The 20,450-nt window shown below is 43.2% G+C and overlaps 1 protein-coding gene across 24 annotated transcripts in view; it reads left to right on the top strand.

Moving 5' to 3' along the window:
* Positions 1–20,450, top strand: part of LOC308065865 (T-box-containing protein TBX6L) — a 47,055-nt gene that overhangs the window by 7,332 nt on the left and 19,273 nt on the right. For 9 of the 24 annotated variants that reach the window (XR_013928946.1, XR_013928947.1, XR_013928948.1 and 6 more), the window contains exons 1-4: positions 17,478–17,878; positions 18,878–18,980; positions 19,424–19,588; positions 19,929–20,075. Coding sequence is in view for 16 of the 24 variants with exons in the window: in XM_080392441.1 (XP_080248567.1) it covers positions 17,622–17,878; positions 18,878–18,980; positions 19,424–19,588; positions 19,929–20,075 (672 nt within the window). In the remaining 8 variants the exon portion in view is untranslated. Of the gene's footprint in view, positions 1–32; positions 13,315–17,477; positions 17,879–18,877; positions 18,981–19,423; positions 19,589–19,928; positions 20,076–20,450 lie in introns of those variants that run through there. The other 15 variants (XM_080392445.1, XM_080392454.1, XM_080392455.1 and 12 more) reach the window with 13 other exon arrangements.

Here is a 20,450-nt window from a genome sequence, read left to right on the forward strand (position 1 = left end):
TTGAATTTGTGGGACATTTTTATATATCTTAATGTAGTTAGCTACATTATGTAGGACATTTTTATATATCTTAAATTGTTTATAATTTTATCTTCTAATAGATTTTAGTTAAAACTATGGCTTTTTTTAATTTTGAGTGAATTAATATCTGCTAGGAACCGTTCCCATAGTTGAGTTAAGCAAGAGCAACACAGAAAGTCACCTGCATTTTTGTCATGGTGAATAACACTGCTTCCCATGAACAGAATTCTGAAGACTAACAAGTGTCTGCTCATGTAAGTGCAGAACACATCCAGTTTTTTGGAGAGTCCTTAGCTCTGATTGCTGAGGAAATGGGATAATTCCGTGCAGCAAAACTAAGTCTTTTTTTTCTAGTCAAGGCTTACTTGGATTTTTTAGGTTTTTCCCATTCCCCAGCTGAAGTTTCCTGTGTCTTGTAACCATTTAACAATATGTTACTAACCATCCATTATGTCCTGCTTTATTCTCTTTCAGATGAAAGAGCCATGTAAAAAAAGAATTCGCCGACCCCTGTGACTGAATTTGAGCGATAATGTCAATAGAATTAACACATTGCCATTGTTGAATGGTCTCCTGTGGCTATATAAACATCAAGGTAACACATTTCCAAAGCAGAAGATGTTACTGCTGTGATACTGTTGTTTTGAGAGTATTTCCTTACTGATGTAGATTTAGTATTTTGCCTGGTGGATGGTGATGTTTGTGCAGGGGGAGAAGGTTGGCTTTGCTGCTTTTATTTTTGCTGAATTCTGGTTTATTTGCTGAAGAAAAACTTGTTACATTGAGGTTTATTTAAGATGACCTCTTACTGGCAGATACATTTAAATGACAGCTCTCTTAAGGGCCTAATTCCATTTCTGAAGAAGCCCTGGAAAAGCTAGGGCAGGACTGCCTTCAGGAAAGCCAGCGTTCTTCAGCCAAGAGAGAGTTTGCTTGAGAATAATAGTCTCCTGTGCTAGCTTCAGCCATTAGCATAACTTTCACCTCTGTAAACAGAAATAGATGGATGCTTAAATACATTTAGTACTGTCTGAGTAGATGGAGGCTTAAATACCTTTAGTACTGTCTGAGTAAAATGTTAGTGAGATGCAAGTTTCCATTTTACTTTGAGGATGGAAAACAAACCTTGAGGCCAGATGGGTCAGAAAACTTTTTAACTGTGATAATCTGCCTATAGGCTCATTGTCACTGTTTCATCTAATGCAGGAGAGAAATGACTAATGTGGATGTTGCGCAGAAACTGTTTGTAATCCCTTGTATCACAAAACCATTGACAACGGCTGCACTGCAGGAGCCGGAGCTGGTCAGTTAGGGCGTACAGGTAGCAGTAATGATTTCTTTATTATGACTTTCCTGATCCTGGTTGCAAATGGGAAAAGAACCTGTATTTCTCAAGTATATTTTCATTTGTCTTCAGGCCAGAAAAAATTCAGGCAGTAAATGCTAAACCAGAACCTGACATGTTCCCTTCCTAAATACTCTTTCGTATGTGAGTTTTTCTTCTCTGCAGTCCCCTTGAAACAATGAGTCAATGGGTTTGCTGCATTTCTACATAAGCCAGATACCAAAAGGTGGGAAGTCATTCTCAAGGTTGACCTAACCGGGCGAAGGCAGACATATCCCTCTCTAGAGTCCATGAGACATACCCACTGCCCTGCCAGAGCTAAATCAGTTCTGGAAAAAAAGACTTCAGTTCGCAAAGCTGAGTCTGGCACCTTCGTGCACATTAGGTCTGAAACAAAAGGGAGGGAGGTATTGTCCATCCCAGTTGTTTGTGGCAAGAACAGCCCTGGGTTGGATTCCTCAAAGAAGACTTTTCAGCATGGGGGAAAGTTCTGTTTCTGGACTGCTCTTGGGTAACAAGGGGTAGAAAAGAAAGCTGTGATGGAAGGAGGAAGGAGCTGCCCATGGCAGGAGTTTGTCAGGACACGGAGGATGACTTGGTGAATCATGAACACTGTGCATGAGTTAAACTAAGGTAGGCATGGTTTGTGTAAACTGAAGTCCTTTTTCCTCCCTTGAGGGCTGTTTGGAGCTTTTTGAAAGCAGAGAGGAGAGCAGCTAGTTAACTTTGTGCTTCAGAATTGAAGAGAAACTGCTGCTTTCATCCATGGATCAATCTTCTGTCAGCCCTAACACAATGGCTCACTGCTTTAGTGTATCTCCACTGTCATCCAAAGGCACTTCTTGGGAAATGAAACCCAGTGGCTCAATAACTTGTCACCTTTCCCATCACTCTGGCCTTGGCCTGGGAGTGCTACCAGGCTCAGCAACATTTAAATTGCAGTCACACCTCCCTTAGGAGTCAGTAGCTGGTCTTTTGTGAATTATGATGTGTGGAAATACAGGATTTTATTTTTGTAAATCCTCAGCTAGGTACAGAAGCTGATGGCAGGACCACTGAGCCCAGCAAGAGGATACCAATGGCAGAAGTATGCACAGTCTATTAATTTTTTTCCCCACTGTGTAGTAAATTAGTTGTATATATACTATGAGACCTAAACTTCTAGCAGAAAATCTTGTGGCAAAAATTCAGCCTGATTGCTGTACTTTATTTCCTGTTAATTGACACTGGGTCTCCATCTCAAGATTCTGAACAAAAAGCAGGCCTAACCACTGCTCAGGGTTGTTATTGAGGTTCAAACTTGAGTGTGAAAGATCTTTTTCTTTTTGCATTTCACTTGGTTTGCACTCTTACTCCTTCCCTCCAGCTCTGGAGCCTTCTTAAAAAGCTTGGGCAGATTTGAAATGTATCAGTGTACGGTGTGAACAAATTATCTTGCAGGAAAGGCAGAGGTACTGTCCCAAGAGACAAATGAAGATGAAGGGAATGGGCAGAGAGGAAGACTGTGTTGTGTTAGCTGTCCAGTATGTTCTGTTGGCAGTTGTACTTTTTCTGTACTTCTCAGTGGAGCACTAGGTAAGTTCTAGTATCATTCCTGAAGTGATAACACTCAGTTCTGCTCTCTCCTGTTGTGCAGATATATGCTTCCACCTTGCAACTGCTGGCTTCAGGCCTGGACCCTCACTCTGTCTCCCTGATGCTGATGAACATCATACCTTTGGACAATGGCCACTGCAAGTGAGAAGCTGTTGAGAAGGCTGATCCCCCTTTCCCCAGATGCTTCACCCAGTTTCTTCAGCTCTCAGGAGTCACTGGAAGAAAGAAACAGTCTCCTTCCAGAGAATTAAGATCACCAGTAAAGCTCTGAAGCGATGTGATCATGTAAGAAAAGCCTGGACATTTCCTTCTGCTTGAATCTGTGTTGGATGTGTAGTGCTGTAATCCACAGTCAATAAACCAGCCCTGGTTATGTGCCGCTGGGAAGCGGTCTGTCTGTGTGCCAGTGGAACATACGTTCTTCTTTGTGGTCCCAGAAGTCATTTAGTATTCATTCAGAAAATCACAGGAATAAGAGATGAGCAGGTTATCTCAGAGCCTTCTTTGCAGCTCATGCAAAGGCAAGATTGTTCTCTGCAATACCACTGGATTGTGCAAAAGTCATTTAAAAGTCGAAAACAGTAAGGGTTTTGCCTGCTATTCTTTGAACAGGCTGCCCTTGCACAGCCAGTATTTTTTTTCCTGGATGCTCAAATCACTTCTCTCTCATTTTCATCCCTACTAAAGAAGATAATTATACCCCTTTGTAGCACGTTAATTTCTCTGTCACCTGTATGTTTACACCCTGCAGACATGTTCATTTCTTCTTTGCGCACAGAGCCATCAGTGAAGCTTTACTTACCAACTTTTAAATCTTTTCTGATGTTCAGTTCATCCAGTCTCCCTCCAGTTTTCCAGTAGCTTTGATAATGAGGTGATAAGAATTACATGTATTTTTACCAGTTTATTTTACAGTAGACTAACAGAAAGTAGCCCTGCCACTTCGCTGCTCAACTGTATGCTATTTTCACATATGCATCCTGTGGTTATATTTAGCTGCTTTTGTTTCCTTGTTGGAAACAAAAGCATCACACTTACTACAAAAAAATGTATGAACTCTATATTGTAGCCTCCTTAATATTACTGTATCTTTTACAGGTGGATATGGCTGAACATCACTGAAAAGAAGTTTAAGTGATACAAAGCAACTCTTAGGAGAAAATCTGAAGGCTGGGGCGAGGAACTGCAGAAGTCAGCAGTTAAACTCCTTGACAATATGATGCAAAGGGAGGAGAAGCAGTAGTTCCATCCTGGAGAGGAAACACAAGGCAAAGAGGTCAGAAAGACATAATGGGGGACCATGAATGGGCTTAGATTACAAATTTTTGCCTCAGGCTTTTGATAACCTAAACCAGCCCAGGCTGCTGTCATAAATTCTCCACTGAATCTGGTAGGCTCCCTCTGGTCCATGAGCAGTTATTTGAAAATGAAGTAGAATACTACCAACTTACCTAAAACTATAGCTGACTGCAGGATGCAAGCAGGTCTGACACCCTTGTTCAGTCCTTCCCCTTGCTTTTGTTGTCTTTGGCTCCAGCTCATTTTGTATTTGGTGCACAAATACCTGCCCAGATTCCATGTGGTGCTAACCAGCACAGATGCCTGCATCTTACCCTGGAGCACTATAGCTGCCTTTTGCATTCCTAGAAATTATTTTTATGGCCGTGAAACCTATCACAAATCCAATGTGACCTTTTTCATCTCTGTTTTTTCACTCCATCCATCTTTGACTTTGCATGCAACAAGGGAACATCTCTCAAGGTAAAATGTGCATAAAGAGGGAGCAAGAGGTGGGCAGGAATTTGGACTCTTGACACTGTTAAGTTAGAGTATATATAATTTAAAGTTAATTGATTTAAGTTATATTATATATACTGTTAGTATAATTGATCATTTTTCCTACTTTAAACATAATAAACTGTAGAATTCTGGAATGAAATTTTGCCACAGCTTTTTCCAGTAGAAGCCTTTGAAACCTCAGACAATTGTAGTGGGGTATTCCCCAGAGTGAGTGCAGGAGTGTTCTCAACATTTCTTCTTCTGAGATTGCTTCAGGTTAGCTCTTGATCACCCAGAATTCATGTGGCAGGAACATAGTGGAGAGGCAGGAAAATTAAACACTGAATTGTCCTGTCATGACTAGTCTTTAACAAGTATATGTGAAACTTATCTAAAAACTTGCTGAATTTTGCTGCCTGTTTTTCCCTCCTAATAGTTATTTTAACCCAGTTTCCTGGTTTCAGTACAACTTGGCAGAAGTGTAGAAGTCACACAGATGAGTGAGGTCCTATGGGTTTCTTGAAAATGCTGTCTGAAGGAATGGCTGCAATGTGAGTCAATGTAATAGTAGACAACAGAGAATCCAAGCAGGAAAGCTCCTTTCTAAATGCCTCAGTCATGCGAAAAGCATCAGTGGAAGGTCAGGATGAGCCATGAGGCGCTTGCTGGAGTAGATGCACGAGTGTGAGCATTCCTTGCACTCTGTAAGAGTAGGGCTGGGCTGGTTTTTTCTTTGTATTAAGAGGAAGAAACTGAGCAGTGCCAAGCAGTGAAGCAAGCTAGCAGCGAGGAGAAGTGCTGTGAGTCCTTGGCGGTGAGTCCAACCCTGCACTGCAGGCAGACTGAACTCTCACCAAACCTGACCCCAACAGTAGCTCCCTGCAGCAGCTTAAACCAGTAACTGCAGTGTTAGGGGGTGGCAAAACCAGTGACCTCATTATTGATAACAGTCTAATCTGTGCTCACAAGGGGTGCTTGCTCTCAAATATGACTGATTTCCTCCTGCACACTTCCCAGCACTCCTCTTGGCAGAATTTCAGTATTGTTGTGTAATTTACATTAATTGTTTGCATCTACATTTGGTTGACAGGCATAGATTAGGCTGTGAAGTGCCAGTCATTTAAAACCAATTTTGCCATCACAAAAGCAAAGATTGTGTTTTTAAGAATGGTACCTATTTTGTGTGTGTTAGTGATTGTTAGGTTAGAGAGGAGAAGAAATCTCAGTCATTTATGTCAAAGTAGATGAAATCCAGGGTTTTCAGTGTAACACGGTCATTGCACACTTCTGTTGCCATCAGTCCAAGTGGAACTTGTCTGTATTAACTGTTCAGAGATCTCAGAGCCATGCCATTCTCAAGGAATTGCAACCATGTATTTTTATCATTCAAGTGCCTGGTGTGCTTAACAACTTAGAAGCATTTGTCTGCTATAGTAGGGCTAATTTTTAATTTATTTTTCTAAATACATCTATCCAAAATGATGCTAGGCTTTTATATTCACAGCAGGGAGCATTGTGAGGTTTAAATATCCCTTTAATCACTAAGGATGTAATAAAAACCAGAAGAGTTCTTTGAGCTGCAGAGTGTTACCCAGGGAAAAATCTACTCTGGAGCTTAAAAATGTGAGCTGAAGAGACAAACTGGGCAATAAAATCCGCGACTACGGACCAAACCGGCTAAAAGTTGGTCTGTAGCTGCCCATCAGGAGCTGAGACGTGAAGGGGGGAAAAGGCCATTCAGCACCTCTAGAGCCATAAGAGCCAGGCCATAAACATTTCACAATCTGCTGGGTAGGGGGAGGGAGCTGTGGGTCTGTGATCCTGCCTGGGGTTTGTACCCTGGCCCATGACTGCAACAAAGAATGAGTATGAGCAATCTGCCTATATGAGAGAAGAATGGAGGAAGAAATCTAGACAGGTTAGGGATCGCAGGAAAAAATGATAGCTGTGGTTGATTATGTCAATTCACTTATGTTTATGATGATGTCATCCCACTGCTGATTTGAGGAATCCATTAAATCTGACAGGTGCTTTTTTCTATTATCAGTGATGTTGAAGGATTCTTACCTGAATATTATTACTGTGGACCCCAATATCATTTTGCTACAAAGTGAACAAGTTGGGTGAGAAATAGTACAGCTCAGAGTTTTATCTAAGGACTTTCTGCTTAAAAATAATACATATTTCTTTGTTACTGACTTCAAACTTTCCTGCAGATTACATATGTCTCATCATAATGTTCTATATCAGCTTTCAAAAACTGTCTTGCAAGATGGACTGCATGAATCTGTCTTGACATTCAGTTTAATTTTATGGGAGATCCTATAAACAGCTCAGCTGAGACACTACAGGTTAGTTAGACATCCTGTGGGTTCGATTCCTTTCTTCCGGTGAGATGTGTGTGCAGTTGTATGTATCCTATGGCTATATGAATTTTTTTAGTTCTTTTTTAAATAAATGATAAGTAATACTGGTAATGATCTTCCTTGAAAAGTTCTTTACAGTCAGTAGTAATGTTGGAGGAACTAAGCTCTGCTCAGTTTTGTAGAGCTCTCAACAGTTTTTATTTATAAATTCCAAGACCTTTAAATCTCAAAAACTTTCATGTGCTCTTTGAAGATACTTCCTTTGATTGGGAATTATACTGTTTATTGATTTCCTGGTTTGATTAGAATCTTACTGTGATGAACAGTATATGGGAACTTCCTTATGGAACTGGTAGAAAAAATCCATCTTGGCAAAACAAAGTAACTTACAAACTGACTGGCATGATTGAAGTATGGGCTTTTACCTATTGATTTCATGGCTTTACCAATGCTTGTGCACCAACAAAAATAATCTTTTGCAGAAACCGAAGTAGCTTCACAGTGTATCTGCAATCTGAAGTCCAAAAAGTTTAGATGAAAGCTTTAGTGTTTGAGCTGCTGCTTTTTCCTGAAAACATCACCTTCTTTATCTGAGATTGCTGAAGCATTGACAGCTGGGTTTCTGTTTAGCAAAATATTTTCTGTTCAGGATTTTTTTCTGGTCTCAATTAATGGTTAAGTAAACCGCCAGCAATTTTTGAGCTCTGCATGAAGCTTCTCTTTGCATATGAGTGTGTGCACATGTATATAAATATAAAAGTATTTATGGATGTTAAGCAAGAGCTATTTGCTGCCAGTTTTCTAAGGCTGATCCTTTCTGGCTCGTGATGGAGTTTGGTAGGTTCTGGCAGGGTTGCTGTGTCCCCAGGGGTGGGGAGGAAGAGAGCCTTCCCCCATGCGGAGAGGCAAGGCGCTTGCACCATGCAGCTTGGTGGCCCTTCTGTGTGCTGTCTTGCAAAGCCCTTGCTACTGTAAAGTCCTTTCAGTATGTATTTTTTGTGGATTTGAGTGGGACAGAGTGTTGAGCTGTGTCTGGAAAGCACAATGGGTTTACAGGAAAACAGTGCACCTAACATCAGGAGTCTGTGAAAACTTGAAAGAGCTCTAGACAGAAATATTTTGCATTTGACTCTGGACTGTAGCCTTTGAGGTCAAACTCAGCCTTCAGTGTTAAGTGGCTGCTAAGTATTTCCTTTCTTGTCTCAATGCTAACTAACTGCTAGGAGAAGGGTGCATATTCCTGGAGGGCTGTGGAGGCGGATATGATAAATGGAAGACAGAAAAGCATCCTCTTTTTCTTTAGTTCAGGAGCACAGCTTTGTGGCCAGATACCTCAATCCACAAACCTGCAAGAGGAAAAACCTTGTGTAAAACTTAAAATGTACAACTTTTCATTTACGTGAGCCACTTGCACGTTCCCTTCCAAAACAGATCCCGTCACTGCTGAAATACAGCCTCCTTCAGGCAGGCGGGTGCAGGCAGTCCCTGCAGCACAGTGCGCCTCCTCCAGGGATCCTGTTGTGAATTAGCATTGAGCTGTTACCACCAACAGGCCCGCTCCAGCCAACTGTTTTGTTTTTGCCAGATGTGATTTTTGCTTTTGGAGAGCACAGGGAAGATTTGGGGGGTGTTACAATTTGGGGCTCAGCATGGGCTTTTCAGCCCTACAGAAGTCTGCCTTCTGCTGAGCCCCTTGCTGGGTCCCAGGGTAGGAATATCTGCATGGCATTGCATGGGTGACGGCACCAGATGACTTTTCCCAGGAAAAAGAAATCAAACCCAATCGTGGGACAGGGAGGGGAGGTGCCATTTCCCACCGTCAGAAGAAAATGCTGTGTAAGTGAGCTGCCATCAGGACCTGGGTAGGAACTGTTCTTATGCTATCACACGATAGGAAATTATATGTGTCAATTCTTCAGAGGATCTCAGGACACTTTGTAGGCTTTTTCATTCCTGTAGCCACCCATAAAGACTTGCTTACAAAGCTCCCAGACCCAGGCTGTGCCCCTGCTGCGGAGCTGAGCCGCTCTGCCCTGCCCGACCCTCTCCGCTCGCTTGGTCAGCCCCCTCCGCTCCGTGCTTTCTGGGGAGCTGGACTTGTTTCCTTTTTTTCCTGTATGAGATGTCATAACAAGAACAAGGAGTCACATGCTTTGAGGCTGGCACCAGCAATAGTTTCATCAGGCTTTTTCTCTGGAAAAACACACCTTTTCCCCGTGGCCCTGCTTTCTCTGCAGCGAGCTGAGCCTGTATTGAAGAGGCCAGTATGTGGATTCTGAAGTTGACCAGGGAGTCTGAGGCCACTTCATGTTATCAATTAAGTATGAAAATAAGTAGCTATCAGCGTAGGGCTATCTATGAATTTTATTTTGGGGCCTGTTAATGGCATGCTGTGTTTCCACCTTTTCAGTATTCCTCCTGTGCAGATGGCAGAGTATCCTTCATCAAGAGCTGCCAAGATGCCATGGGACTGTGGCCTAAGTGTGCCAGGTGGGAATCTGCTAAATGATTCACGTTTAAATGGCAGTAAGGCTATTGGCATATTTCAAATCTTAAATGCAGTTTGCACTTCTCCACATTATTTTTTTCTCACTTGTGCAAACTCAGGCAGACAACACTGCTTCATTTAAGCCTGATTTTATTAAAGCTGATATGATAACACTTCTCACAACCGTGTGCACGGAGGGGAAGCCTGCAGGGGTTGGATTACTGGCTACTGCGCCTGAGTGTTGATACACATGATATCCAAGACTGGTTCTTTTAAAAGATTATTCTGTTGCATTTCAGCAGTCTCCCAGGCAGTAACTTTACGTCTCACACTTGAGCTTGCTGTCAGGGAAGTTCTGTCTGGACAGAGGTGGTGGTGCATCCTGCGCAGCCGCTTGCAGACTCACATCCTGCTAGCTGAAGCCTCCTGCTAGGTGATACGTTATCAGTTCTCCTGCAGTCTGAGAGCCCCAGACATCAGCCAGAGATGGCAAGATGATCACCCTGTCTTGGAGAGCTCTCAGCTCAGAAGGCAGGAATGGGGAAGAGTCTGTGCGCAGACCAGTTCCCTACAGGGTCCTGTTGTGAGTGTTAAAGGTTAAAGCTTCGCCTAAGGCAGGCAAAGTGCCAGAAAACATTGGCCTTACTACAAAACCCAGAGGGGAATGATTCTTTCTAATCACCTCCTCAAAGAGATGCAAAGCAAAAGCTCTTGGCCTCTGCTTTTGTCATCACACATCCCCTCCCTCTGTGCTGCCCTACCTCATCCCCCTCAGCGTAGCGGGAGAGCCTACTGTTAGAGCTAGGCACAGCAGGATTGTTACCTGCTGCTGTAAATGGGCTTGGCGCAGAGCTGTGTATGTCACTGACTCACACATGTCAGATCCACTCTCTCCCATCCCTTCCCACACCTCCAGCCTCCAATTTGCCAGTGAATTGATAGACACTAGCACGTTCATCTGTGGCTGCCCAGCAAACTGCCTGAGGGTGCTCCATGGACAGACAGACAAGAGGGTAATGTGCTAAATTCCCCTTTGCTAGTGATTAATTTCCTGGGGATTGCTCCTGTTAGCCAGCTTTCCAGCAACAGTAACAAATTCCCTTTCCCCCAGTTTTAAAACCTTTCCACTGCCACTGGAATGGCTGGGAGAAAGCTAGTTGTTAACTGGTCATGGGTAATTAATGACTCCACCTTCCCCATCAATCAGCTGGGAAAAGCCAAAAGGATCTGAGTAGTTGTAGCAAATGTGTGTCCTCTAGACAAGCTGATACACAGTGTGCAAATGAAGTGGCAGCAGGGGACCATCTCGTACCCTTTTGTGGAAGCAGTAAGTCATGATACACATCCCACGCTCTTGTCAGGTGAAGTCTGAAATTCCCAGTGCTGCTGCTGCTGTTGTGCAGTTTCTAACTGTGTGGGATGTTGATCCATCTCCCTGCTAGCTTGAATCTGACCCAGTTTTTGTTGTTGTGGTTTTTTTTTTTCCTTCAGATTCCGATTGTGGTCTTTTCCACTTTCTACGATTAAAATACTAGCGTTAGAAAAGCGAGGGGGGGGGCAGGAGGGGCAGATTTGATACTGGCTTTCCCTTTGTAGCAGAGCAGAAAAACATTCCTGTATCCTGTTTTGTTTGTGTCTGGTAGTGGCTGTGCAAGTACAAGCAGAGGGGATTTGACCTTGATACGGTTCTCAGCTGATCTTTTCCCTTCTGATTTATTTTTCCACATGTGTAATAAATAATCTCCAGTTGAGCTACAAGTTGATGTTGCTCCACCACATAGTAGTTCTCTCCTTGGTGGTATGGAGACTCCCCAGCTGTGGATGTCTCCAAGTTAGCTGAAGGAGAAGAGCCCGTGGTCTTCTGTATTATCCAGTAGCTCTCAAGGGATGTCAGGGAAGGCTGCTTGTGGTCCTTCAAAGGTGCCAGGAGCCAATGGACCATCTCTGGCTGTAAAATCCTCCTCAGGACTTCTTGTACTCCAACTGCTTTCTTTCAAATGTTCTTCCTTGCCAGATTAAGCATTGACTTTTCTCTCCCTGCCTAGTACTGGGATGCCTAAAATTCAGTACACTATGGAGAGATCCCTCCTCTGATTAAACTACTTTGTCCTCTTTGCATGTCTCATTGCCTGCTCCAGAAGGCAGTAAAAACAGAACTAAAGGGATGTTGTCCGGGTATAGGAACAGACTAAATAATTTCAGAATATGCTTTGCATGTCAGACTAAAAATCGGATGTCCCAATAGCATCACTGACAAAACAAAAAAATATTTATTTTATTGGGAGCAAAACTAGACTGTGAATCAGCTGCAGCCTTATAGGAAGTTCTTTGAAATGAACAGAGCTCCTAAATTTGCTGTGCAGGATCCAACACTGGCCTGTTGAGACTGATACCCTGCTTTTGACCTTCACTTTTTGAACGTCTTCCACCCATAAATGTTAGTATAGCCATTTCTGTGTGTGAATGCATGGAACTCCCTTCTTCAGGAGGTGTAGTGGCTGTTTTGTGCCCTGAAGCATGAGACTTGATTGCTGTCTCTTAGCACTTGTAAGCACTTATAAGTACAAAAGCTAATGGTCACACTTGCAGAATAAACTAATTAAGAGAAAATGCTCAGGTCCTTCAGTTTGTGCTCAGCCTTGGTTCAGTAAGAGCAGTCCCTTCCACGAGACCTAAACCCAGTGCCTGATCCACCACCAGACACTTGGGTCATTTGCACGAACCCTGGAAGGTGCCAGCCAAAGGAGTTGGGTGCCAGTAAAAGGATACGCTACCGTGGCTGTGTCATTAAACGAGTGCAACTTCCACCGGGTGAAGCTCAGCTGAAAAGAAACAAACAGCACGTAGGGCAGCCTCAGTCCTGAGCTTCAGAACAGATGTGGTGCAGCGGTGAGGACCCTGCTGTAGAACAGCGCAGCAGGAAAGCTAACTGTGCAGTCAGGGGCTGGGAATGCAGAGACTGGGTAGGTAAGCGATGTTAGATCATCAAATATGCTTCTGTTAGTGGAGAAGACATCTGTTGGGGAATGAATGCTTTGCTGCAGCATCCCCATTGTGAGAGCAAACTTTACCACAGACTGTTAATTACTCACTTGGGAAGGAACAAGCTCGATACAATCCTGATTCTGATACCAGAAATCAGGAGTACAATGATTCTGTGCTCTGGAGATGAAAATTATATCAAATCTGTGGAATAGCCAGAAGGAATTTTTTCCTGCTTGCTGTTTAAGGGGTAGGGGGTTTTGTATTTTGTAGGTAAGTCTTCAAATGATGTTTTTGGTCTTGTCTCTATTTGTTTAAAAGTGTGTTAGCAGTAAATCAAGGTGCATTTCCCCTGTAGGGTTTCCTGTATGTCAAAGCCATGTTAATTCTCTTTGATTTTCTTCCCTTAGCCCCAGCCATTGCTGCAGATCCTTCCTCTCTTTGTCCCTTTGGACATCAAAGGATAGCAAGGGGACAGCCCTGGAGAGAAGCTCCTCCCTGCTCGTTAGCCTCCATAAAACAGGAACTCACCTTGGCTAGCTGTGCTTGGAGTGCCATCCTCATCCCGGTCACTCTTGACACTGGATCTCAGAAGGAAGGGCTTTTGCTTGCTTCAGGAAATCAGACCTACTTTTGAACTGGACTATTTTGGCTCCCCTTGTAAAAACTCTGGTGACTCTTTTGGCCGCGCAAGCTCCTAGACTCCACAGTACATGGAAAAATGCAAGCTTTACCAGGTAAGTAAAAGACTCCCTCCTTTTCCTTAATGCATGGAAAGATCCTCGACTTATGTCAAGAGCATATAATTGTTTTAGAAAGAGAACAAATGCTCCTGAAGGGTTACCAGTGTTTAGAATAGTGTGTGTGGCTGGAGAGGATTTCTAAAAAAAAAATATTTTTTTTTTGGTAGGAATAGATGAGAAGTTGTGGGTTTGAGTGGTGTTTGTAAGCCTAGGGAGATCTTTTGTAAGGTAACAAAAGTTTACCCATAGTTGTTCTCAAAACTACCTTATCTGTATCAGCTTGCGCAGTGTGATTGCTAGCGGTGGTGTTCATGTATTTTCTGCAAAGTACCCAAAGTTCCTTCAGGCTGAAGGCCATAGGTTTGGAAGTATTTGTTCTTGCTAATAATAGTTCTGATACAAACTATATGTTTTTTCTTTTGGTTTTTCTCTGCCCTTCAAAAGTACAAACCCCAGGCAAGCATACCCCACCTCTGCCAGGTTCATGCCTAAACACAGGATTTTTGTGATTTCCCTTAGGGTTTTATTTATGTTTTTCTTCATCGGTCTGTCTCGTAACGTCTGTTAACCTCTTCTGTGGAGCACGATCAGATTTGGCACAATGACACATGTACATTGGGAAGCTAAGGGCCGGTCCAGAGGCACTCCATCTGTCAGAGTAACTGAACCCCAAATTTAGCCTTGTGTTTTACTCTGCCTCAGAAGGAAACACCAATTCACCTGGCTTAGGCATACAGTTCATCTGGTGGCCAGGCATTCTCAGCTACCTTTCTCAACCTCTGCGAGGTGGTGTTTCATTCGTAAGCAGAAATACATGTGCGATGACTGTTGTTTCAGGTTTTTGTAAAGTAATCTGTACTGTATTGATCTGATTCATACCGATTCCTGCCACTTCAAGAGAATGTTGAGTTGAAAAGCAAAAAGTGACAATATAGACTGTATTATAGTATTTTATGTTAAAGATTCCAACTACTGCAGAAGTCACCTCATTTTCTTACTGAATTGTTTCTGGTGTATGATCCCATACAGCAGAAATATTCCAGGTGATGACTAGCTACATTTGAGAGGTGAAGCCATTGCATTTGTAGAACCACCAGACTTTAGTTATTGCCAAAAAGCTTTCTGGTTCTGAGAAACGAGGTTCCCTCCGGAGGGTTGGGGTGTTTCTACTGACATTTATAAGATCAGAGAACATGGGGGGGTGGGGGTGCTGGCTGTTGGCAAGATTAATTTCTCAGATAGCTTTATATATTATATACTGATGTTCATTTCTTCCCTGTGGGCCCTGGATAGCTGTTAGTGTTGGATGTCTTCACTCAGAGGATAACAGCAACAAATGTGATAATAACTGATTTTAATGAAGGCAAGAAGCATACCTTTTGCCTTGTTGGAGTTTTCCCAGTATTGCAAACACTATCCCATACGTTTTGGGAAGGCTGCAACAAATATTCTGACATCATGGCGTTGGCTTAGTAATAGACAATTAATCGAGGGACTGCTTTAGGTGAGTGGATTATACTCCAGCATCTTCTATCCAAAGATCTTACCCTCCTGCAAGCATTACTGAATTCACTCTCATTTTTCTTTCTCTCCTTTCCATCTCCAAGATGGGGAAAAAGATATGTGCAGCCTAGTCTAGATACAGAAACTGAAGGACAAACTTCTCATATTTGTGTAAGGACTTTAAAATCAAGCATGGAATCGATTGAAGATCTCTTGATTTTCAGTGCCTTTATCATAGCAACTATCTTAATTTAAGCCTCATCTCGGCATAAAGAATATGTTTTAAAATGTGCCACGTGGTGTTACCACCACAATGATAATAATAATACTTTAAAAGTAATTTAGAACTAAAATTCCTGGAAAATGTTTAAATTTCTTTCAAATAGTGCTTTAAAATAAAAACTAAGTTGCATAGAAGAGGAAACAATAGAAGTACAGCTTGAACAAGTTCCAGTCAGTGCTTGGACACCCTTCCACAAACCTCTTCCTGTTGGAATTCCAACATGCAGGCATCTTTGTGGGGGAGATGTGTGCATGAGTCTTGGCATTGGTTACATAGGCGCAAACTAGGAGTGATTTGAAGTGCTTTGCAAAACCAGCCTTTGGCTCTGCAAAGAAAATCCAAAGTGGATCCTACAAATGGATCCACAACTGCAGGACCCCGCTGAAGCAGACTGCACATCACTGTGTAGTCAGCTGTCCCTGCGCAGAGGTCCGGATCCCTGTGCAGACTGTTAATGTCCTTTTTTCAGCCTTAGACTGTGCACACAAAACCTGCAGGGTGAAAGACGTTAACCACACTTTTAAATCTTTGCTGCAATGTTTATTGTATGCACGGCTCTTTTTTCCCTGTGTCCTGTAACATTTTGCTCATACAGGTGCGTTGTGGACTCATTTTGGTAAAAACCAGATTATAACATCTGCCTTTGATTTTTAATTCAGTATTGAACTCCTTTCACTTCAATTTCTCTTGATTTTATTGGAAATCTCCCCTCAGTAAGGGCTCCTGAGATCTGCCTTATTGTAGTCTCGCTTAATGGAATTGGAATTTGCTTACAAAAATGTTAATTGTAAAAATCATTTGGGGAAGGAGTGAGCATCTGTCTAGCTAATCAAAATCTGTTTGCATGTATTTGTGACTGGATGACTCCGGTGGGAAATCAGCCCAATTTTATTGTAACTCCTTTTGATACATGTGCTCTGAGCTACCGAGTGCATCGTCTCATGGCAGCTTTCATGTCTTTACAAGAGGATATGGGGGAAGCTTTAGTAAGAAGATGTTAACAGGCTAATCTTCGTGAGCAAACTAGGTGTCACTTCTTAGCTAGTTCATTAACGTTGGATCAAAGGAGAAAAAAGGGCAGAGGATATTTTTTTGAAATGACTAAAGACCTTTACAAACTGACAAAATTACATTTAAATGTTTTTTTTATTTCCTTATACTGTAAGAAGAACCCCTTAGACTTGCATCGGGTTGGTTTTGGGGAAAGATGTCCCTTTATGAATAAAGCTAATTTCTCTGGAAATAGTTCTCTACTTTTCAGGCTTCTTCTTTTGAAGACATTACTCAGGAAAGCTGTAGCAAGGTGAAAAGTCCTTTATTTCTTACATAAGAAATGCTGAATGATAGCTGATCAGCCTGAGAGGCAGAAAAATCTCCCTTTTAGACGAACAGCCGTACGTGGCTGGTAATGCATCACCTGGCAGCGGTGGCTGCTGGCACTGACCCAAGGACCTGCCGCTGTGCGTGCCCCGGTGTCGAGTGGGTTTATCCCTGCCTCCTTCAGACCACAGGGCAGTGTCTGTAGAGCCCTACCGGCTGTGGAGTCCACCTAAAATGAAACTGTTGGGTTTTTTTGCCTGGGCTTTGCAGTATGACAGCGGCAATCCTGCGTGTGTTACAGTATAGTTGAGTGCCCGTAGGAGGTTTTTAATCCAGACAACTTTACAGAGGTGACGGGTACCATCAACACCAAAGACAGTTCCTTCAGAATAGTTTCCTCTTCCGCAGGATAGTAGTTAGTCCTCTGCCTGTAATAGAAAGTGCAGGCATATTGCAGGCAGCTCCTCTGGTGTGCCATTCTGTGTTACTGAAGAGGCACCTTCCACTGCCATCACAGGCTCCTTGGTGGTCTCCTTCTCCAAGTCCAGCTCAGACCAGCTATCCTCTTTTCAGAATATTCCATGGTCTGGCTTTGTCACCTCCCTTTCTTGCCTTCATTTACCTTTGGGTCTCCTGTCTTGCCTCTTCTTTGTCCTCTGGAGAGATTTTTCCCCTCTGCCAGCACCTGTCGTTTTCTCCCAGTATCCACTGATACACTTGAAATCTTCCCAGTCCTTTCAGCTTTCATTTTATTTTCTTGGTAAAGTGTTCTGTGTAACCCTGATCACAGTGGAGCAGGAGTGAAAGTGGATTGCGGCTACCTGCCAGTATAAGTTTTGGAACAAAAGAAGTCATGCTGAGTTTGTACAACACACAAAAGAATTTATCAGCTAAAAACAAATCTGGAAAAGCCTTTATGCCTTCTGAACCTACTAAGTAACAAAAAGCCTTTGCAGAAAAATAATGGTTTTTTTTTTAAGGAGGTTTGTTGTGGCACAGACTCTGTAGTTCTCGGCAACACCTGGGACCTTCGTGGGTGAAATCACAGCACTGTGCACTGTGTGGCGATTTGGGGCCAAGGTGTACTATGGCCAGATGGGAAGAGTGACAGCCAGATGTACAGATGCTGTCTGTTACAGCAGCCTGAGAAATTCCGTAGCTCCCTGTACTGGAGGGAGCTGGCACTGGAGGGCCGATGCAGGTGATGCACCTGCATCCCGGGGCCCGGTCCCAAAGCAAGAGAGGCTGCTTCATGTTGGCTCCCCTCCTGCCTGTCTGCAGTTACTGTTTTCTCTCTCTCCTGGTAGATGTGAAAGCACCATGTGAGGCACTTCCTTCTCCCAGCCTGGAGCCCTACCCACAGAGCTCCATTGTGGTCACCCTTGAAGACATGGGTCTCTGGATGAAGTTTCATCAGATAGGAACTGAGATGATCATCACCAAATCTGGCAGGTGAGGGGAGCAGGACAGCTGCCCACACCATACCCCTCCAAGCTGTTCTCAAAGTCTCCTAGTGCTCATTTTTTGAATGGTGGCTATTAAACTAGCTTTGTAGCCAATTATCCACATCTCCCTGCCCCTTGCAGAAGAATCCTGCACTTTCAGGATGTTGTAGAAGCCCAAACTGTGAAGTGCAAAAGATCACTGTGGGGCTGATGTGCTGACAAAACTGCTGTATTCTTATCTCACCACTTCACACTGATGTTCTTCCTGTTGCTGCGAGTTGCTCTGCAAAGTGCCCTGGGCTTCCTTTGCCTCTGTCACAGGCGGCAGCAGTTGAGCAGTAAATACCTGGGTTGGAGTCTGCATTTGCAGACAAGAACGTGGCATAGAATCGTAACGATCTGTGCATGCAGACTACTCTAAAGTTTAAATGAGTCATGCACTGTGGAGCTTGCAGTGAAAGAATATGAAGCTATGAAATTGTAATGTATTATTTCAAAGCTGCTGTGAGCTGAAATAATGCCTTTGGGTAGGGAGGTAGGTGTCAAAGTTTTTTTTTTGCAGAGTCAGAAGATGAAAGTGGTGGCAGGGAGTACTGGAATGGAAAGCTAGATGTGCTCTTAGATGAGAGCACGTTTTCTGCCCACACTAGATAATGCTCTGATCTATCCTCTGGATCTGTGATAGCTGTAGAAGGCTAGGAACTACGTGCAGATTCCAAATATTTTCTCTTAAGTTTCCCACTGCTGTGTTACAGGGATCAAAAGAGCAAAAGCAGTAACAATGTCAGGCCTTCACTGACTGCTGCCCTGTTAGTGCCTGTTCCACCTAAACCCATAAAACTAGACAGGACGTCAATAAGGTAGAAAAATGTTCAATAGCTGGCCTGTAGAAATACTGCTGCCAGAACTTTGTACAATAGTGAGTAAACATTACATGCTGCTTGATCATTGGATAATACCCACTTCATAAAGGAATCCTTATACTGTATATTTCATTTCTCTTCAGACGAATGTTTCCACAATGCAAAATCAAAGTCTCTGGCTTAATCCCATATGCCAAGTACCTCATGCTGGTAGATTTTGTGCCAATGGACAACTTCAGGTACAAGGTAAGTTCTTTAAATAATAGAATTTATGCTGTCCTTCCATCTTTGTTTGAAATAGGTTATGCTTCACTGGCCAGGCTGATAAATAAATCATCTTTGGACAAAGTTCAGAAGTAATTGGTGGATTTTATGCCTCTCTGGAGTTACTTGTCAGTTTTGATTGGGGAGCAGCTGGAGAGGTAACTAATTTTCATTGTAAGCAATACAGTTTTAATTGTGATTAATGTTAGACTTCTCTGACAGCCGTTGGGAGAAAGGGAGGAAAAATGAGGCCTAAACTTGGAGCTTTTTTGGTGACACGATCATGGCTCATAAAAGAGAATCTGCTACTTGTGCTTCAGAGGAGTCCACTAAATTGACAGAGAAGCAAAGTTGCTGGAGCTTTCCTGTAGTGAAAGTAGGGTTCTTTTTTTTTAAGCTCTAGATTTCTGTCTTTCCCTTCACAGTGGAATAAAGATCAGTGGGAAGTTGCTGGAAAAGCAGAGCCCCAGCTCCCTTGTCGCACCTACGTCCACCCAGATTCCCCAGCTCCTGGCAGCCACTGGATGAAAGAACCTGTCTCCTTCCAAAAACTGAAGCTCACCAACAACACTCTGGATCAACATGGGCATGTAGGTTGTAGCTGGCCTTGTTGTTGTGCTCTCTTGGAATTCATTGCAGATGGATGTTACAGGAATTAAGTGAGATTTGTGAAAAATCAGATCACGTGAAAATTAAAACATATCTAAGTGTTCTTTCTTCCTTCCTCAGCCCAGCCCTTCTGCCCTCTTAACTACCTGCTAGGGAAGGCTTTGGGCTGTACTGTCACTGTGGAGGCATGGCGGAGACACCAGTCCCAGACAGGCATCCCTGGTTTGAAATGGATGTCCTGTGAGCCTCCACAGGAGACTGCGCAGTGTGGTGGCAGTGGCTGCACATGGAAACTTTCTCCTCTGTCTGTCTCTGTGCCAGATCATCCTTCACTCCATGCACCGTTACAAGCCTCGCTTCCACATTGTGCAGGCAGATGACCTCTTCAGTGTCCGCTGGAGCATCTTCCAAGTCTTCAGCTTCCCTGAGACTGTCTTCACTTCTGTTACTGCCTACCAGAATGAGCAGGTACAGTGTGCAAGTACTGCTTTTGGATATGTTGCTAAGTACTGTCTTTAGAAATCTTGTAGAGGAAAGTACCTCCTTCCAAGCTACTCACCCTGGGTGCCTGTGATGGACAGTGGGAAGAAATAGGCACATTATGGTTGCTATGGAAAACATCTGTGATGAGATGAATCATGCAACTTAATTGTATTCAGTGCTCTGTCAGTGATTAACAGGACTGTAAATGGAGTAAAAAATATGGGCAGAGGTCCAGATATAGATACTGACCCTGTATATTTCTCTAGTCAGAAGAATCCTACCCAAATTCTTCCTGACTCTGGCAAAGTGACTTCTTTCCACATGTCGGTTCCTAATCAATAATGGGAGCTGCCCGGAGGG

This window comes from Falco punctatus, assembly GCF_963210335.1.
Source record: "Falco punctatus genome assembly, chromosome: 1".
NCBI lineage: Eukaryota > Metazoa > Chordata > Aves > Falconiformes > Falconidae > Falco > Falco punctatus.